At 35.7% G+C, this 18656-nt stretch overlaps 2 protein-coding genes and 1 pseudogene across 2 annotated transcripts; all 3 read right to left on the bottom strand.

Moving 5' to 3' along the window:
* Nucleotides 1-1741: 1741 nt before the first annotated feature.
* Nucleotides 1742-1838, bottom strand: LOC145787043 (U6 spliceosomal RNA; annotated as a pseudogene).
* A 289-nt stretch (nt 1839-2127) lies between these two features.
* LOC145786712 (tRNA-uridine aminocarboxypropyltransferase 1-like) lies at nt 2128-5683 on the bottom strand. The gene is made up of 5 exons (XM_082598435.1): nt 5487-5683; nt 4736-4876; nt 4452-4648; nt 3864-3982; nt 2128-3185 (listed from the first exon to the last, which is right to left on the bottom strand). Exons 1-5 carry the CDS (start codon nt 5661-5663, stop codon nt 2956-2958), a joined length of 864 nt encoding a protein of 287 aa, XP_082454561.1. The 5' UTR covers nt 5664-5683; the 3' UTR covers nt 2128-2955.
* A 15-nt stretch (nt 5684-5698) lies between these two features.
* Nucleotides 5699-7575, bottom strand: LOC145786713 (transcription and mRNA export factor ENY2-like). The gene has a single exon (XM_082598436.1). The coding sequence runs from the start codon at nt 7518-7520 to the stop codon at nt 7203-7205; it is 318 nt and encodes a 105-aa protein (XP_082454562.1). The 5' UTR covers nt 7521-7575; the 3' UTR covers nt 5699-7202.
* Between the last annotated feature and the right edge of the window lie 11081 nt (nt 7576-18656).

Raw genomic sequence — 18656 nt, 5'->3', positions numbered from 1 at the left:
TAACATCTTTATTTTCTACTTCTCTTGTGTCAATTTTGTCCAGTCTGTTCCCACCATCAACTCCCGTATAAAAGATCTTTAAAAGTTCTGTCATTGATACACTTGGTGATTGCAAATTTACATCCGCTTTTGTAAGTGAAAGAGTTTTAGCAGTTATGAAAAGAAAGCTAAAGAAAAATCTTGCCATATTGGGGTTATTGCAACTCATAGTCAACAAGACCACGAAACAAAGCAGAAGCTTCACTTGCTGCAAGATACAGTGTTGCAGGTAACTTGAATAGAGTAAGTGACTTGTTTCTAAGTTGTCAACTAAGATTACAAAGTGAGATGGGTTATATTTAGCGTTTATTTGAAATAGATGCCAAAAAAACTATCACGCGATTTATGGAAATCATTTAAAAACAAAACGCAAAAATACAATAGAGGAGCAAATTGGAAAATTACTCCGAAGCGTGAGATTAGTTTCAGATTGTCATGCAAATTGACCTTAAGAAATGTGTGTAGGCTTAACCTTTTGTCTCGGTGAAAGGTTTACACACCATTTTTGCTTACATTACAGTAGCACAACTTCCTTGTAAAAACAGCAGGTTTGAAGAAACAAAAGACAGTTGCTTACTTTGGAAAATTTGCTTGTTATTTTTGCTTATATTTTGGAAATGCCAATAGACTCATTTTATTCGAAACGTCTACAAATAATTTTTTTACAGATTTTAGCTTTTTTTATGCATTTGCCTAAATCTCCGAGAAAGAATCCTAATCATCATCAAGTAGCCAACTCTCGTCGAGGGTTGGAGGCAACGAAGCTCCAAGTTTCTCGGTTGTGAGATTTTTTTCTGTTGTAAGCAATCTGATAACAACGTATTCTTAGCTAATTTTAACTTTTAGGGTCATTCGCGTTAACCATAAACTCCCCTCTTTTCTTTCCAATAACTATCTACACAGATCCGTTGTTTTACGTTAGTAGCCTACCCTTTCTTTATACTCAAACTGATTGTCTATGTAGCTGGTATGTTGAGTCGCAACCGGATCGTTATGTCAAAGGAAAATCAATTTACAATTTTTTTTGTGTTTGCATCAAATCAATTTGTTTTGAGAGCAGTGCTTACTGCTACGACCAGTGAAAGAATCGTTTCTTGTTTTCAAATGCCTATCTGTGTGACTCACCAAGCGATCACTGCATTTCTAATTCAATTTTGGTTACTTATGTCACGTAAATTAAATTTCATGCTTTACTGCAGTGCCTCAACTCAGCGTGCTAATTTTTACCGTTATTCAACAACTCAAGTAACCTGAGTCGGCTGCACAAACGAGTTGAAAAAGCCCTGGTACGACGCTCAAAAGCCGCCAGTTCCACGCTGCCAAGAGTATGTGGTTATGCGTTTAGCAGGGCGCTAAAAATACATGACTGAAGATAAACACGCAGATTAGCTTCCTTGGATTTGCATCCAAATTTTAAACTTTGTTCTCATCAGTCAACGACCGATTGTAAGTCTGGATACGATAAAAAAAAAGCTCAGTTGTTAATTGCAGTGCATAGTCGCATGTTTGATAGTAATATAGACCTATTGGTCTGATGCAAATAAATAATAAAAAAAAATAACAGGAGCTTATTGTATTCAGAATTGCTATCGAGTCTAACAAATCGAAGTCAAATTACGGAAGCTACGATAGTGTGCAACTTTCCCAACATAAAATAGTGATCTAATCAAAAGTGATCGAATGCCCGTCATATGTCCTTTTTTTAAATATGGAAAGCTTCGCGTGTCGTCCTTGCGCAGGGGCCATGCTAACCTTCTCTGTATCGTTCCTGTTTTAGAATGTAGCCTACTGCCGAAGCAAGTACGTCGTATGTCCTTTGCGTAGCACGCTTTAGCAAGTATATTACGTCGCCCTCTTTGGACAATAAGCATCGAGCTTTGTTGTCGTTAGGTGGAGTGTAAATAAAATCATGTGTTAGCGCTTTCAGACTTTCGTTTCCATTGAACTGTTGACAAAACAAAATGCCACTAATTTCCCTTGCATGGTTTTGCTGGATACATGCTTTCACAAGGACAAGATGCTACAGCCAGTTGGGTTCAATTGATGCTTAAACTTTTCACATAGCAAAACTACTTATTCGAAACGGATTTATTTTTGAAACACAAAACTTCAGTAGACATGGATTGAAAACAGAACGTTTTTAAAATAGCCAAGCCTGTTACCGAGATCACCAACACCATGGGCTCTATCCAAGGGGGGGGGTGATCACCACTCCACTCATTGGAGTTTTTGAAATTACTATGACGATTTTAGCCCACTGTCCAAAAATCACCCCTCCTCCGAATTCTAAAAGTGCATAAAGCCCCTGACCAACACTACAAAGCTGGTTAAAAATGGCTTTCATGATACAGTAAGCCAATGCACAGTATGTCAAGGCTATTCTGGCTACCTATCCTGTTTTACATGCCAAGATACGCAGCGTCGTTTATTTATGAGACAAAAAAGAAACAGGCAGAAACTGTTTAGTTGCTTCACGTAACCGAGAGGCTGTTAAATATGTCATGACGCCATTGGAGAGAGGTGGTTGGAACCGTCATTTGCGATTTAAAAAGTTGGTAACACGCGTTACAAGAGTAAAAAAGGAAGAACATGGTGTTTTGTAGTATTTGAACAACCACACAACAAAAGTACAATGATGTTGTGACAATTCTGTGTTTCAATGAGCAACTGAGAAAATTTGGTCAAGTCCGGTTTTGTTTAAGGCCAAATACAATTAAAATTATATATATCCAGGAGAAAAGCTTACAAGCTTGATTCAAATGTCGTCAAGACCGTATGAAAGCAAAGCACATCAACGGCAGAATGCCATGGACTTTGAAACACTGAAAACAATTAGTATTTCAATGTTTCATGCAAAATGTAACGGATATTCAAAACCTGCACGAAAACGTGTTTTCAAGACCTTGAAAAAGGGTGTCATTTTGGTTTGGATCTTAACGCTTTGTTTTTATGAACCATCTGGTAAAAGAATTTAAAAAAGTACAGCAGGTCGTCGTACTGCTTGTTGTATTTCCCAATGACTATTTCATGATATTGTTTGACAAAAGCGTGTAGGGCTTCAATGGTTGATAGAAATGTGTCGGGTGAGTTGTGTTGTCGCCTCCAGTACATTGTCGATTGCTGTGTCAGCTCAACACATGGAATGCCTGCAAAAATAACGTTTTGATCGTTATTGAGTAACATTAAGTAACATTTATGAAATGAAAGTACGAATAGATGAGATTGATTTCAGCGATTAGGATGTCTTATATGTAATTTTGACAATGATAGTGTCGGCAGTTAACATTCTATTATACTATGGCAGCTTTGTCAGGTAATGCTCACAGCATGAAACAAAAAAATGCATTAATTAAAGTTGAGTGTGGCTCACAGTTGTAGGCATCTGCATTTACCACGACGCAAAATGGACAAATCATTGGAAGGTGCGACGCAAAAAGACAATCCAAAACAGTTTTATTTAAGTCTATGGTATGACCTATGACTTTAGAAAAGAATAGACTGCAACCGTTAGTTCTTAAACACTTTAGCTGATAGCATGAAACATTTCAAGATCTGCGCGACTTCTACGCTATATTCATTCAATCAAACGAGCATTCTTGCTGAGTAATAGAAATATTTCTTTTTGCTCGAGGTGAAACGAGTTCACTTCAACCGAGAAAGTGATCGCTTGCCCAAAGTGGCATCTTGAACTTTATCAACATAACTGTTACATGCAGTTTCCCCAATTGCACAACAAAAGTTAGATAAGGCACCTTAGTGCTTATAACCGTTACCACATATCGTTCGTAACGTCATAACACTGAAAGTTTGAAGCATGTCAGTACCGGTCAACCGCTCGTCTGTTGTGATCGCATGCACTTGATTCCACGTGCTGTCTATCATCACCACCTTTTTGAAAGTCACTTCTCGTTTGGCGCCAGTATCATCGCTTGTACATGAATTGCTGTAATAGAGTGGCCGCGTTAATGCAGAAGCAATCTCTCGTGGAAACCAACCTGTTTTGTAAGGTAAGTAGGCTAAGGTAAAATCAATCCAAATAAATAGTATGCGAATAAAGTTGAGTGTATGAAAGAGACAGTTAAGTTAGCCGATGCTGATGAAACCTCTATTTCCATTAAACAATTGATTTATTGGTCTCTCTCACCATCAAGGTCAACTGTAGATGACCAAAGAAACACGACATTTGGATTCATTCTGCATGTACATTTATTATCAATAAAGCTGTTGAAAAGTACAAGGTAATGTACCACGGGTTTCAGATAGCCATCGAGGCAAAAAAGCATGGTGTTGCAAGCAATAGCAAGTATATACTGTAACTATTTGCAATTGATCGTTGCCTGAAACCAACAGTGAAAAACACCTGAACACTGCGACAGTTATGGTCAAAGCAAGTTTTTTCGAGGTGGTGTTACCTTAATTTGTTATTATCGTTAACTTCATTGCCATTAGCTTTATTTTCGTCACCATTTGTATCGGGTGCTTTATCTAATCGTTGGCGTTTCGTATCGCCGTCTTCTGTATCGGTGCAAGGTCGTTTCAACGACGAAACCTTCTTGCAAAAGTGTTCAATTTCGTTCGCGTTTGGTCCCGGAAAAAGCAAAACGACATCCTGCAAAAGAAAGTATTTTCAACGTTATTGCTGCGTGCTTGCTTAAAACGAATTATTATATGACAGATACATTTTAAACATGCTCACTTCTTTCTCACTTGCATAATCAGGAAAAATAGGGTATGTGTAAATGTGCACGTCCTCGGGCGCAAGCAAAGCAGCATGAACAGCCGTGCTTTTGCCATCCAGCTCTTTTGGGTGCTTGATGATGTCGACGGTAATCGGAAGCTGAAAAACTCGATATTTTGAGTAGTCAGGCTCAGATCATCGATAATATTGACAACAATAAGAAGGTGTTGACATATATCGTTTTACTGCGGTATTTTTCTAACTTCTGTTAGAAGCACTTTTTAAACCGAATGCTGGCAACTAATTCGGCTGGAAGTAACTAGATGTAGCTATGAGCAATAATGCAATATCGTATAATTAGAGAGATGATACAGATCATCAGATCTCTTATTATAACCATCGTCCTTATGATACTTCGTCCCTTTATGTTTCGTCTGTTCTACTGTAGTTATCTTGTAGTAGCTATCTTGAGGAGAATATGTATATCTTATGAAGAAGCATGTTTGTGTGGAGAAAGTTCTAAACACACATGACACATCACTAGCTTAATATGTTATATTCAAAGAGAAACCAAGACTACAGATAAAGCTGGAAAAGCAAACATTATGTCATGGATTAAGTAAGTTGTCAATATCCAAGCTGCAAAATAATTACTTATACACGACATCGATATTGCTGTCTGTTTTTAAATTTTCAAAAAGGAAAAATCAATTCGTTAATTGTTCAGTAGCCTACATTGATGCAATTATAGGCTATACACTATAATCACCTTTACTTTTGGGAGAAGATTTTCCTTGACACCTTCAACATACTTGTAGCAGGTGTAGCAGAAATACATTCGAGAAGCTTTACATTTTGGACATTTCGATCGCTTTAATTCTTTCAAAGGATCATGAGATGAAATCATGAAATCTTTGAAAAGATCATTGTAATCTCCTGTTTCCATAGTTTAAAATTGCCCACAAACAAGACTGCTAAAAGTTCTAAACAAAGAGTCACATCAGTATAATATTGACTTGCTACATATACAGGTGACTGTTGAACCTTTTCAACCCCAACTTTTTATAGCAATTGTTACAAAAACCTTTTTTTATCGAATAATGTTTACAGCCATAGGGCTTGGCTAATTTGCACATCTCAACGAAGTACCGTATGTATTCGAGAATAAGACGCAGTATTCTGTACCGAAGTTAAATTCAAAACTTCAGTGTGTGACTTAAAAATTATGTATCATGTAACCCAGTCTGAATGTGCGACTTATACTCGAATAAAAGCGGTAGCTTACGTTCACAAAATCAAAACCAATTTTAAGACAAAGCAAATTTGTATATTGTCTGAAACAACATTTAACTACCGTACAGTATTACACAATACACAATTACACATGTATAAAATACATCCACGCTGTACATTGTACAATCATAATGAGGTCACTAACTTTGGAAGTCACAAAGGAAACCACTTTACAAGTTTCAAGAATTGTCATGTGACGGCTTAAGTTCACATGCATGCAGAGAAATAAAAAAATGGCAGTACACTGTTGGTCAAGTTAAAAAGATGACAAACCGAGTTTAACACCATACATAGGAAGCACACACATATGCAATATACATCATTGCTATGCTACTGCGCAATAAAAATAAATTTGACCTGTAGACTGTAGACAGAGTATGACAACCAATTTGTGAAATTACTCAAAGAATGTACAAGACTGACTTTACCTACTATTGAGAATAAAAGTACATTTCAACAAAGGCATATGACTATATCCATGTGAAAAATCTTTCTACTTTATTTTGCACATGGAAAATTTGCTACATGAAATAATCTTTGATTTGACAGCTTTGACAGCCACTTTTCAGCATCAAATGCCAGTTTGTATTATCAGATGTAAAAATTACAATTAACACCAATCTTGAATAGCATGTGATCTCACAATCATTAAATGGAAATTTTGCAATATTTAACCATTTCTTTGTAAAATTCTCGAATATATATTTTTGATAATCCTGCAATTATAGCATCATAGGCAATACAGTTATCCAAATTATTGAATTATTAAAAAATAACCATGAAGCACTACCTTCATAATCGAAATTGTAAAACAACAAAGCTTATACTTTCATTTTCATTGTAAAAGCAATATTATATATTTGTTTGTTGCTATGCTTTCAATGACAGTGTCACTGTAGTTTATTCCTATAAAGCACACATTGAGTTATTTGATGCGATGTTAATAATAACATGAAGCTCATAACCTGTAGCCAATTATACGAAGTCAAGCAATTGTAAGAAAACTATAAAAAGAAATGATAGCTCACTATTTGTGCTGTAGGTTTGATTTACAAAAAGTGAACTTTGAATGCTCAAGTAAGCATATATCATATAAAAAATCATAGATGTGCTTTCATCACATTAGTTAGTTTCCTTAACTGCAGTCACACAATTGAGTAAAACAAAAAAATACAACATCAAGTTAACAGTCTTATAAATTGGATTGTTGCGCCAAAAATATTCTAATTCTATGCAGGAGTTCTTTTTTAACACTATCAGGAACAAGCTGACGGGCCATTGGTGTTATATCCTGGACTAGGTCATCCACAGTGACATGTTCCAAACCTTTTTCACGAACAATTTCTTTACATTGTGCTTTTAGTTTATCTCGCCATCCACATTCCGACAGCCTTACTCGAAGCAGTTCTTTCAGTTTTTCACGTTCTCCTGTCTCAACAAGCTGCTGATTGATTGCTGATCGCATTTGGTCATCTCTTGATCGCTTATTTCCAGAAAAGTCAGCCATCATTAAATATAATGAGGACACAAATGATCTTTTAATAAATTGAACAGAAAAGGATATGTTAACCCTGTAACACATATAACCATAGGCGTCGATTTTTTCTTAGAAGAGAGGAATTCTGGGTGGGCGAGAGTTTTCAAACAGATTTCATTGAATGTGTATGTTCGCAAATTCGCAATGGTTAGTCTTTCTCACAAAGACTGCGTTTAGCGTCGCTGCCGCAATTAAGCTTTAATAGGTTTGCTTTCTTGCGCTGCTAAACTAAACAAACTTTTATGTTTTCCCTTGCGACCTAAAAAGCGCGTGACTCGTGACCTGTTCTCTTTAAAGTGGCGCCTGCGGATTTGCCGCATTTTGATTTGTAAAAAGCAAAGATTTGTAAAAAGCGATTGTTTCAGTACGTCTTTAATTTGTATCGGTTATTTTATTCATGTTCATTATGATGTCATATTCATATTTCCTTACGCTGACCCGGAACTGAAGTTTGATTGTGACGTAACGAAAGTGAGACCATTCGGAGAAAAGATCAAACGTGGCTTTCTCTCACCAGGAATTGCCATCGTGTGGCAGTTGCCGTAGCAACAACAGTGCAGTGAGTACCGCATGAGTACCGCATTTTTTCAAAGCAGCGTTGTTGCGGAATTGCTTTGTTCTGCCAGATACCTAGCGAGAGACATAGCGTAATACAAGAAGTTGCGCTGCAGTTGGTTGGACAATTCAGCATTTAACAAAAACAGAAATAATAGTAACGAACACTTCATAAGTGTCATGAAAACAGGGTGGGCGAAACATATTTTGCCCACCCTCGTTTCACGGCAGGGTGGGCGCTGCCCACCCGGCCCACCCTATTTCGACGCTTATGCATATAACAGTATACAAATACATAACATTATATATAATACATGTGACTTGTGTGCAGTCTAATTGCCGGCCACTGATATTTTTAAACTGTTTTGTAATATCATTAATATTACTCTGTCAAAAATGTTCAGCTCAGTAAGCTTAAAAAGCAACTTGTGAAAAATACAATTCTCCATAAGCCCACAAAAATCTGTAAAACTTTTTTTTTATCTAGTAGCGCTAAGAAGCAACGCACTCTGCGATGCATACATGGCTATATAAAACAAGCCTTAGCATTATTAGTAGGTATACTGTACCGTACATATTAATCATTTTTAAACAAAGAGATATCAAAAGATAAAGGATAATTGTTTTTTTTTTGATAATTGAAAATATGGCAAAAATTTTGTTTCGACTTGAAAGAGTTCGTTTCAAACAAACCTAATTTTTATCTACATTTAAATAGACAATAAAGGTTGAACATCTGGCAACACTGCTTTCAAAAGCCGACATCGGTGGCATTTGGCTGCCTGCACTGCCACACTGCATTTGTCCATAGTATACCTGAATATGGTACTGCAGCGGACGTTGCTATTCAGTATGCGCGCTCAGCCGCTCATATACACCCATCAGCAAGATGGCGACATTTCTGGGCATAATTGGCGAGGAATGATTAGGACACGAAGTCGTCTTCACTGTTACCGGTACTTTGTTTATTGACTTAATCTTTAACTGAATAGTGCTTGATTGCGAGTAGAGTCTTTCACAGCTGCATTGTTTATTGACTTAATCTTTAACTGAATAATGCTGGATAGAATAGAATCCAATAACACCAAAAATGAAAGCACCAAACGACTAACAATTCCATCACTAGAACTCAGTACGTACAGCATACTACTGTCATTCTACATTATTAACTTAACTTTCAAAGAATAAAATTGCTATGAGAGTGTGAACACTTAACTTAACTTTGGAAATTAAAAACTGAATTTTTAGAGTGTGTGTCAGGAATCATAGTTTTAAGTTTCTTAAGAAGAGTTCTGGTTTGATTGGGAAGGTGCCGCCACAAGCATTGCAAGCTCTACACACGACCATATATCGCAACACAACGGCAGATCTACATGTCGATGAAGTAGACTACAGTAGGAATGCGGTTTAGGGATCTTATAAAAATTGATTGCTAGATTGAATTCCAGGACAAGGCCAGCAACCAGCGGTATTTGTTAAATACAAGAATATTCCAGAATCTGACTTGACGCTGGTGAAGCGAAGTACGTGACGTCAGAGAGAAAGCTTTCGGGCACTATAGTACGGTACTCTCACTTGGGGGCACAATACGGATGCTCCCAAAATGAGAATGATTACTGGTTGTCTTTACCACAATCTCATTGACTTCCTACAGTCTGAACTGTCAGGGACTGCCCTAGCCACTTTGTGAAGAAACAAATTGGTGCACCCGCTAACACAGGACCATTCCTTTTAAACTGAGAAAGAACATGTTTTCTTTATGCAAAGTTATATTAACTCTGGCAACAATTTAGTAGGCTAGGTAATGTCCTTGATGGCTTTTGTTTTGACTGTATTCACAGGTCTGACTCTGATCTTCCTCTCTCTGACCACTTGAAACATTATCCACAGGTTCTTTATCATTCATTTATTACATTGCCTGTCTTTGTATGTCTACAATGAGCATTTTTTGTTGGCATTAAAATAGAAATAATCATTATAAAAAAACAGCTAGCAAAGGTTTGCAGAACATTACATACATACGGTAAACCATGAAAACTTACGGTAATTAATTTAATTCGCTCTGCTTTGCTTTTTTGCTTAGCATTGAGCACTTTTTGTAGTATTAATAGTTTTTACTGTTTTTAATCCATGAAAACTTACCGTAATTCGGTAGCCTAAATGTTTTCTTCATGGAAAAAAAATAAATTGCCAATGCTGTCAATGTTGCCAGATTTTTTTAAATGCGTTTGTAATAAGAGAAGAGAGTGAAGCGAAAAACAACGTTTATTTTGTCTGTTGTGATTGACAACTGTCCGAAAAAATAAACTTTAGAGAAAAAATAGCACCATCAAAATTAAATTCCCCAGCAGACGGGAAGCAGTAAAAAACTTTACCGATCATTAAGTCAGCTGCATCCCGTGCCCTTGAAGTGATAAATGCAAGAATCAGCAAATTAAAACAGTAGCAAATCGAATAAAATTTAAACTTTATGTTCCTGATGTTCAATTAAACCTAATCCCTGATGTTCAATTAAAATTTAAAAATAATATAAAAATAGAGTTGTTAATATTTATCTTAGAATACCGCAGCAACAAAATTAGTCGAACAACGCCACTGCCATGTCGCTCCTTTAACAACACTTTTGTGAGTCGTGCAAGGCCTGGTGCGTTGCGCTTGAAATGGCTTTGCCCGTGGTAGGATTTCTTTGTGGGGTTTTCTTTGCCTGCCTTGCTCTTTGCTATGAGCTAAACGCATCAAGACGTGTTCCCCTTACGACCATCAGCACTCTTGATAACGCACCATGGCCGATCTTCATAGCAACTGTCCATACAAATCTTCAATATATCAGCTAAAGTTATGTAGGCTAATAAAGTTATAGCCTATATATGTTTATTTGTTTTGTAACATTTTTTATTTTTTTCTTCCCTTTATATCATAAATTTTTCTGAAGGTGTTGCGACCGTGCCAAATTTTTTTCAACTCAATAACTTACTTCGATCACAAGCACGTTTTAACGTTCGCGTTTTGTCGCTTCTACCTTTTTCTTGACCTTTGCTATGTTGATGTGTATTGTTTTGATATGATGGTCAGAAATAAAAAAACAACTGAACAACTGAACTGAACTGAACTGACTTCTTTAACAATGCCTGATAAACGAGGCCACTTGTTTTGCGCACTTATAGCGAGGCGAGCGGTTTCATTAGAATACTGTGTATACATCGCCATAATGAAGTGATAAATGCAAAAATCAGCAAATTAAAAAAGCGGTAAATTGAATAAAATTTAAACTTGATGTTCCTGATGTTCAATTAAACCTAAACCCTAAACCTAAACCCTGATGTTCAATTAAAATTTAAAAATAATATAAAAATAGAGTTGTGTAAAATCTTATTAAATTTCACCAGATGCCACAAAATTTTCAAATCCTATAAATCATAATTGCAAACCTGTTACGCGCCCGTTAACTCAATTAAACCAGGTTAAACCTGTTAGCTCAGTGGTTGAATACCAGACTCAAGATTGGTTCAGCTGTTTAGGTGTGCGCTTGAGCAACGCATTTTGGGATTGATCTTTTATATTCAACGTTACCTAGAAATCATTGGTTTTTATCATTTTTGATCAATGATTTAACTTACTCAGGCAAAATATTGTTTTCACCAAATAAAGAAATAACAGCAAACTGGACACCGAAAATTAGGCAAGATGAAAACCTGCTTATGATGTCTAAATTAGTCAGATTTGGAAAACTAACGTGGCAGTATCATCTGTCACATGATCCCAGATTTTTTGACTTGGGGACATTTTTGTATCAAACTACACCAAGTTTCACCAGATTTTATGTAGTTTTGAGTTATTTTTATTAGCACCAATTTTTTTTAAAGTTTTACCAGAATTATTTTGGTTCCAAGCTTATTTTTGTTGGCACTAAATCGTTTTAAGTTTCATGAAATGTTAAATCAAATAGCCAATTTTCATATTTGGCAACACTCCGCCCAATCTCAATGTGGAGGTTCATACATCTCCCATGATTTAAAAAAGAGAATGCTATTTATCTGTATGAAAACGATAAGTTTTAGTGGACCTTGGACCCATTGAACCTGCTGGCTGGATCAAAAAGCTGTCCTGGCCCTCCTGGGTATGATATAATTACTTTGATCTCATACTATCTGTGTTTAAATTAGAATAGTTTTATTAAATTTTGTCTCTGATGAAAAGCTTAGGATCTGCTGGGGTAAAATGAGGTAAACCTGGGGTAAAACCGGTAATTGTATTGTTTTAATGGTTGCATCAATTGTTGTTTTGTTAAAATGTAGGCAGTGGCAACAAACAGGGGGTGGCGTATACTGAATACGAATCAATTCGCCTTTACAATGCATTGTAAAAAAGTGTCGCGAGCGGCTACGTTTGAACAACGATTGCCAGTTTTTTAGATAAGATATAAACTTGAAACTTTGTAGGTGCATAAAGCAAGACATACCCTTTCAATTTGCAAAAATTTAATAATTTTATTGTATAAAGTAAATTGCTGAGAATCGGTACAATTTGGTGAAGTTTAAGTTATTACAAGATAAAGCTAATACTTACTTTGTGCTACTGTTTAATTGATTCGTGTAGATGTATGATCGTGCTTTCCAACGATGGCAAAATTGTTAAAATCCGAGCAGAAACGAGAAAACTACAGCAAGTTTAGTAGAAGCACTATGTACCGATCACAGCAAACAGGGGGTGGCGTGTAATGAATAAGGATCAATTCGCCTTTACAAATTACAATGCATTGGAAAAAAGTGTCGCCTAGCGGCTACGTTTCAGTTCAGTTCAGTTGTTTTTTTATTTCTGACCATCATATCAAAACAATACACGTCAACATAGCAAAGGTCGAGAAAAAGGTAGAAGCGACAAAACGCGAACGTTAAAACGTGCTTGTGACCGAAGTAAGTTATTGAGTTGAAAAAAATTTGGCACGGTCGCAACACCTTCAGAAAAATTTAAGATATAAAGGGAAAAAAAAAATAAAAAATGTAACAAAACATATATAGGCTACAACTTTATTAGCCTACATAACTTTAGCTGATATATTGAAGATTTGTATGGACAGTTGCTATGAAGATCGGCCATGGTGCGTTATCAAGAGTGCTGATGGTCTTAAGGGGAACACGTCTTGATGCGTTTAGCTCATAGCAAGAAGAGCAAGGCAGGCAAAGAAAACCCCACAAAGAAATCCTACCACGGGCAAAGCCATTTCAAGCGCAACGCACCATAGGCCTTGCACGACTCACAAAATAGATAGGCTATAACTTGACGACACTGAAAACAATGACGAAAACAAATAAAACAAACTAGCGAAAACAACATCATCATCTTTCGGAAATTCAATTTTACCCAGGGAAAGTTATGTCTTGAAGATATCAAGCGTGCTTTGATAAAAGTTGCGTTGATAAAGCGATAATTTTAAACCCCAGTCAGCTAAACTCGTCACTTCCACACTGATCCAACGTTAGCAAACGTTGAATTAATGCAAGAACGACAGGCATCGCCAGCTGGGATGTAGTAGTGGCATGTCACAGTAATATGATAAATTTGGGTTACCGTGTATATGTTTTACACGTTAAACCATAACAAAAGTGATAAAGAAATCCAATTTGGCATGTTAGAAAAATAGATAAATAATCAGACAATAGCATGACGATCCAGTCCAAGATATTGATATAAAAAACAACTGGTTGGAGCACATGGCCACCGCTTCAACGAAAGATGGCGATTGGTCGAAGAGGATGGAAAAACTTCTGAAGATTCTGTAGAACTTCTGTGGACAAAAAAACACAAGAACCAGAAGACCAGTAGGAGTACTTACAACCTTACTATTTTGCTAATGAATCTACACACATTGGCCTATCATTTCTGGGCAAAAAAAAAAAAAAAAAAATATATATATATATATATATTAGTATGTTTGGTGCATGTAGCCTAATACTTAGATAGGATCATTTTAAGAAAGATTTAGCTTGTTCATTTTTGATTTAAAGCCTTTTACAGTTTTGCATTCATTTCTTATAGTAGGGGGAAGCTTGTTCCAAACTGTTGGCCCCATGTACCGTATTGATTGTTTGCAAGTGTTAATTCTACAATATATCGGAATATAAGGAGAATTACTTCTTGTTGTTAGGCTACTTGATTGTTTACACATAATTATATCATTGAATGTTGTGGGAAGTAGCCTTTTTGAATATTTAAACATGAAAGTTGCAATCTCTGTAGTTTTCATGTGGTTAATTGATTTTAAATTATTGAGTTCCATTACATCTTTTACGCTTTCTCTGCGGTCAATGTTAAATACAGTACGAAGAAAGTTATTGCATGTACGTTGTAGCTTTTTCAATGTAGTTTTGTTTTCATGACACCATGTTGAGATACAATATAATATCTGACTCTCAACTAGAGAATGGTAAATGGAGAGAAGTGCTTGTTTGTTTAGGAAAGACTTAATTTTTTTTGTCACGCAGAGTGTTGATCTTATTTTTTGAAGCAAGATTTCCATATGAGATTTCCATGACAAATGCTCGTTTACAATTATTCCCAGAAACTTTATTGAGGCAACTTGCTCTATGTTGTTTTTTCGAATATTTAAGGGTGGGTTGCATGATAGTGTCTTGCTTCCTTGACTTGAAAATAATATATGTTTGGTTTTGGTGACATTTAGAGACAATCGATTTGTTGATAGCCATTGATCTATGCATACAAGCTCTTGATTTGCAATATCATATACAGCAGAAACGGTTTTATTTTTATATATAATGGTGGTGTCATCTGCAAACATAATTGCAGTTCCGTGTTGAAGGCAGTTAGGAAAGTCATTTACATAAATCAGGAATAGAAGAGGGCCTAAGATAGACCCTTGTGGGACACCCAAAGATATGTTGTTAACGTTAGAAGATAGTGTGCCATTGAAAACAACTCTTTGTTTTCTATTACTCAGGTAACTCATGAACCAATCATAGGCCACGCCTCTTATTCCGAAATGATATAATTTAGCTAGCAATATTTTATGGTTGATGGTGTCAAATGCTTTAGATAAATCAAGAAAAATTCCTAATGCAAGATGGTTGTCATTTAGTATACTGGTGATACTTTCTATTAGCATTGAAGCAGCATGGCTTGTGGAATGATTTTTTCTGAAACCAAATTGATTGTTATAGAAAAACTTATGTCTAATTAAAAACGAGTATAATCTGTTGTACATGATTCTTTCTAATATCTTTGAAAAGACAGGTAGTAGGCTGACTGGTCTGTAGTTGTTTGAATCTTTGCAGCTACCCTTTTTGAAGATAGGTATCACCTTCCCCAACTTAAATGTATTTATGAACTTTCCACTCGTTAAAGATAAGTTAAATGTATGAGTTAAAGCATGCAGTATATTGTTTGGGGTTGACTTTACAACTATGGATGGTATTTCATCGATGCCACTGCTAGTTTTTGCTGGCATAGCATGAATAATATTGTTAATTTCATTCAAAGTAGTTTGATAAATATAAATTGTCTCAGAGCATGGAGAATCGAGATATGTTGAAAATATTGTATTTGATTTGGGAATTTTTTTTGTAAGGGAATGGGCAGCACAGGAAAAGTGATCATTGAAGTGATTTGCAATAGTTAATCTGTCAATGACTGTACTATCATTTATTTTGATGCCATGGTTAGTCTTAGACTGGGATTTACCTAATAGATTGTTGATTGTTTGCCAAGTAGCTTTCATATTAAACTTTTGCTTTTCAAATTTAGATTTGTAAAATTCCTTCTTTTTTTGTTGAACTGTATGGAAGTATAAGTTTCTTGCAGAGGTGTAGTTCTTTTTGGAGTGAATAGTTTTATTTGCTATGTACTTTTTAAACAAACGCTCTTTTCTTCGTAATAGATGTAGTAGTTCTCTATCAAACCAAGAATTATTCTTTTTTAAAGGTGTTTTTTGTAAAGGAAAATGCTTATTAAATTGACTAGTATATTCTCCTATGAATGACTTATAAGCTTCATCAGCATCAGTTTGATTTAGGCAACAGGTGATGTCCATATTTTCCAGAGCATTTGAGAAATTTTGTATGTTTGAGAAATTAAATGATCTGGTATATTGATGACATGTAACTGAGGGTTTTCCAATATTTGTACAATGCATAACTGGAAAGTGGTCTGAGATTGCATTAATTAGAATTCCACACCGACTTTCATTACCTGTTTGCACATTGGACCATATTTGATCTAAGACTGTTGCACTGGTGTCAGTTATTCTAGTAGGTTTATTAATTAGTGGGTAAAAAGAATTTGAGAACATCAAGTCTGTAAAATTGCTTACATTGATGTTTTCATAATCCAATAAATTATAATTAAAATCTCCCATTATGTAGCATTGTTTTGATGTACCTATGTTATTCATGCACTCACTAAGCAGATCAAGAAATTCCAAATTTGACTTAGCATCCAATGCAGGTGCTCGATAAATGCTACCACAGGTCACTTGTTTACCACCAACAAAAATATCAATAAAAATAGACTCAAATACTTTTTCTTTCATAATGGTTAGGTCATCACGCTTGGTATACATAATATCACTTTTTAAGTATATTCCTACTCCTCCACCGCGACTGTTAATTCGAGCATTTGATATGAATGTATAGCCCGGTAGGTTTAAGTAAGGACCTTTTGAATTAGGCTGAACCCATGTTTCAACTACAGAAATTAAATCAGGACTGATATTTATGGACATCAACAGGGCCTCAAGTTTAGTGAAATTTTTTACATTAACAATAGACCGAGCATTGATACATAATGAAGTGAAGACTGGCCCTAGTGAGCAGTCCATTTTTAGTTTATTGACAGTTGTTGAGTCTACATATGTTTCAGATATATTAGGCATAAAAAGGTCATCTATGTCATTGTTGCTTGTGTAAGATGTGCTAGCAAACATATCATTCAGATAGTCAGGTTTGAAGGTAAGATTTGAAACACTGTGGCTTCCAACCAGTGTAGCTAATTCGGTGTTGGATAGATGGACAAAAGGGGGAATCCAGTCACTGCACAAGGTACATGTCCAATTTTGTGTGTCATGATAATTTGCACTTTTTTTACAACATTTAACATGAACTTCAATGGGACAAGTTAAACATTTAATAAATTTTTGATTTTTTCTGATTGTTTCCATGCAATAATTACATTTTGGTTTTAATAACATGTATTATATAAACGTAGGATTGAAAAACAAAAAGGTATGTATAAAATAGGGTTGGTTAAAAGCTAAGCTAAGGTTTAAGAGAATGGATAAAGTAAAAAGGTTCCTGAGTTTGTTTTTTTGTCATTGGTAATAATATATCATGTGAGATGGTTTGTTTAGCTTCAAAAGGATAAATGAAAACTGCATAATGTTACAGCCTAACAAAATAAGTTAAGCTGTTACGTTTAAAATTTTTATGCCTTATGGTTTAAAATTTTTGGAATATCTGAAAAATCATCTATCACTTGCCTTTTGTTATTCCAGAAGCACCACACCATTCCTTTGGATGTCCAGACGTCCTTGAAACCAAAAGCATCTCTTGCTTGACGAAGTAATGACAGACGTCGTTTGGTCAAGGACTCTGTAATCGATAGTTTAGGACCATCATCAGTTTTTAACTTGCTTTTTGAATAAAAAATTTCATCCCTTGTCATCCTTCTAACAAATTTAATAATTATTGGTTTGTTTAGTTTTTTAGATGGCAGGGGGTGGCATGCATCTATGTCACTCAAAGAAAGGCAGTTAGTTGGTTTAACTACTTGATTAATTTTTTTTACCACATATTCAGAGTAATCAACATTACTTCCCTTGTTTGGGCTGTCAGTACATCCATGAAGTATGAGGCAATTGCTTCGCCCATACTGCTCCAAGTCATCCAGCTTGCGCTCTGTCCTGTATACAGAGTGCTGGAGTTCCCAAACTTGTTCTTGCAGAGCATAAACTTGTTTAGATAGCTCCGTCAGCTCCGAGCGTTGGGCCTGCTGAAGTCCATCTGTAAAAGATGAAGACACAGCAGCAGCAGGGGGTGCAGCAGTGGTTTGGACATTATCATACTTTTTCTCATACCTTTTTTGACTTTCCATAATCTCTGCCATTCCTTTCAGTATCTCATCCATCTTTGCCTTGTCCTCAGTAGTCATGTTGCAGTTCAAATATTTCAATATTTTCTTCTTTTTGAATTATTTAATATGATATTATGAGTAAAAATACAGGAACCTATACAGTGTCTGCTACTCCAGCATTCCCTGAAACTTATTCAAATAGAATTGCCGATTTTGCCAGTTTTGTAGATAAGATATAAACTTGAAACTTTTCATGTGCATAAAGCATGGGCTCCGTTAGAGAGGGGGGCCGGGGGATGATTACCCCCCCACCAATCGGAGTGGGGGGTAACTAATGCAAAATTACCCCCCACTAATGTAGAGATAAAAATTTCATTTTTAATATATGTTTTACTTTTGTGTTTTATTTTTATGTTTTTATTTTTTTTGCACACCTTTTGAGGTTTTTGCTTGGAAACTCCGACTCGCAAGACA

Source organism: Aplidium turbinatum, chromosome 17, assembly GCF_918807975.1.
Source record: "Aplidium turbinatum chromosome 17, kaAplTurb1.1, whole genome shotgun sequence".
Lineage (NCBI taxonomy): Eukaryota > Metazoa > Chordata > Ascidiacea > Aplousobranchia > Polyclinidae > Aplidium > Aplidium turbinatum.
The sequence above is the reverse complement of the archived record's forward strand: the minus strand, read 5'-3'. Positions and strand labels throughout refer to the sequence as shown.

What these genes read in the sequence shown, in the direction of transcription:
- LOC145786713 (XM_082598436.1), bottom strand. Translation starts at nt 7,520, where the DNA reads ATGATGGCTGACTTTTCTGGAAATAAGCGATCAAGAGATGACCAAATG.
- LOC145786712 (XM_082598435.1), bottom strand. Translation starts at nt 5,663, where the DNA reads ATGGAAACAGGAGATTACAATGATCTTTTCAAAGATTTCATGATTTCA. An exon ending in ATCTTCTCCCAAAAGTAAAG is followed by an intron (nt 4,877 to 5,486) that starts GTGATTATAGTG and finishes CGAGTTTTTCAG; the next exon opens with CTTCCGATTACCGTCGACAT. An exon ending in AACAGACGAGCGGTTGACCG is followed by an intron (nt 3,186 to 3,863) that starts GTACTGACATGC and finishes TTATTTTTGCAG; the next exon opens with GCATTCCATGTGTTGAGCTG.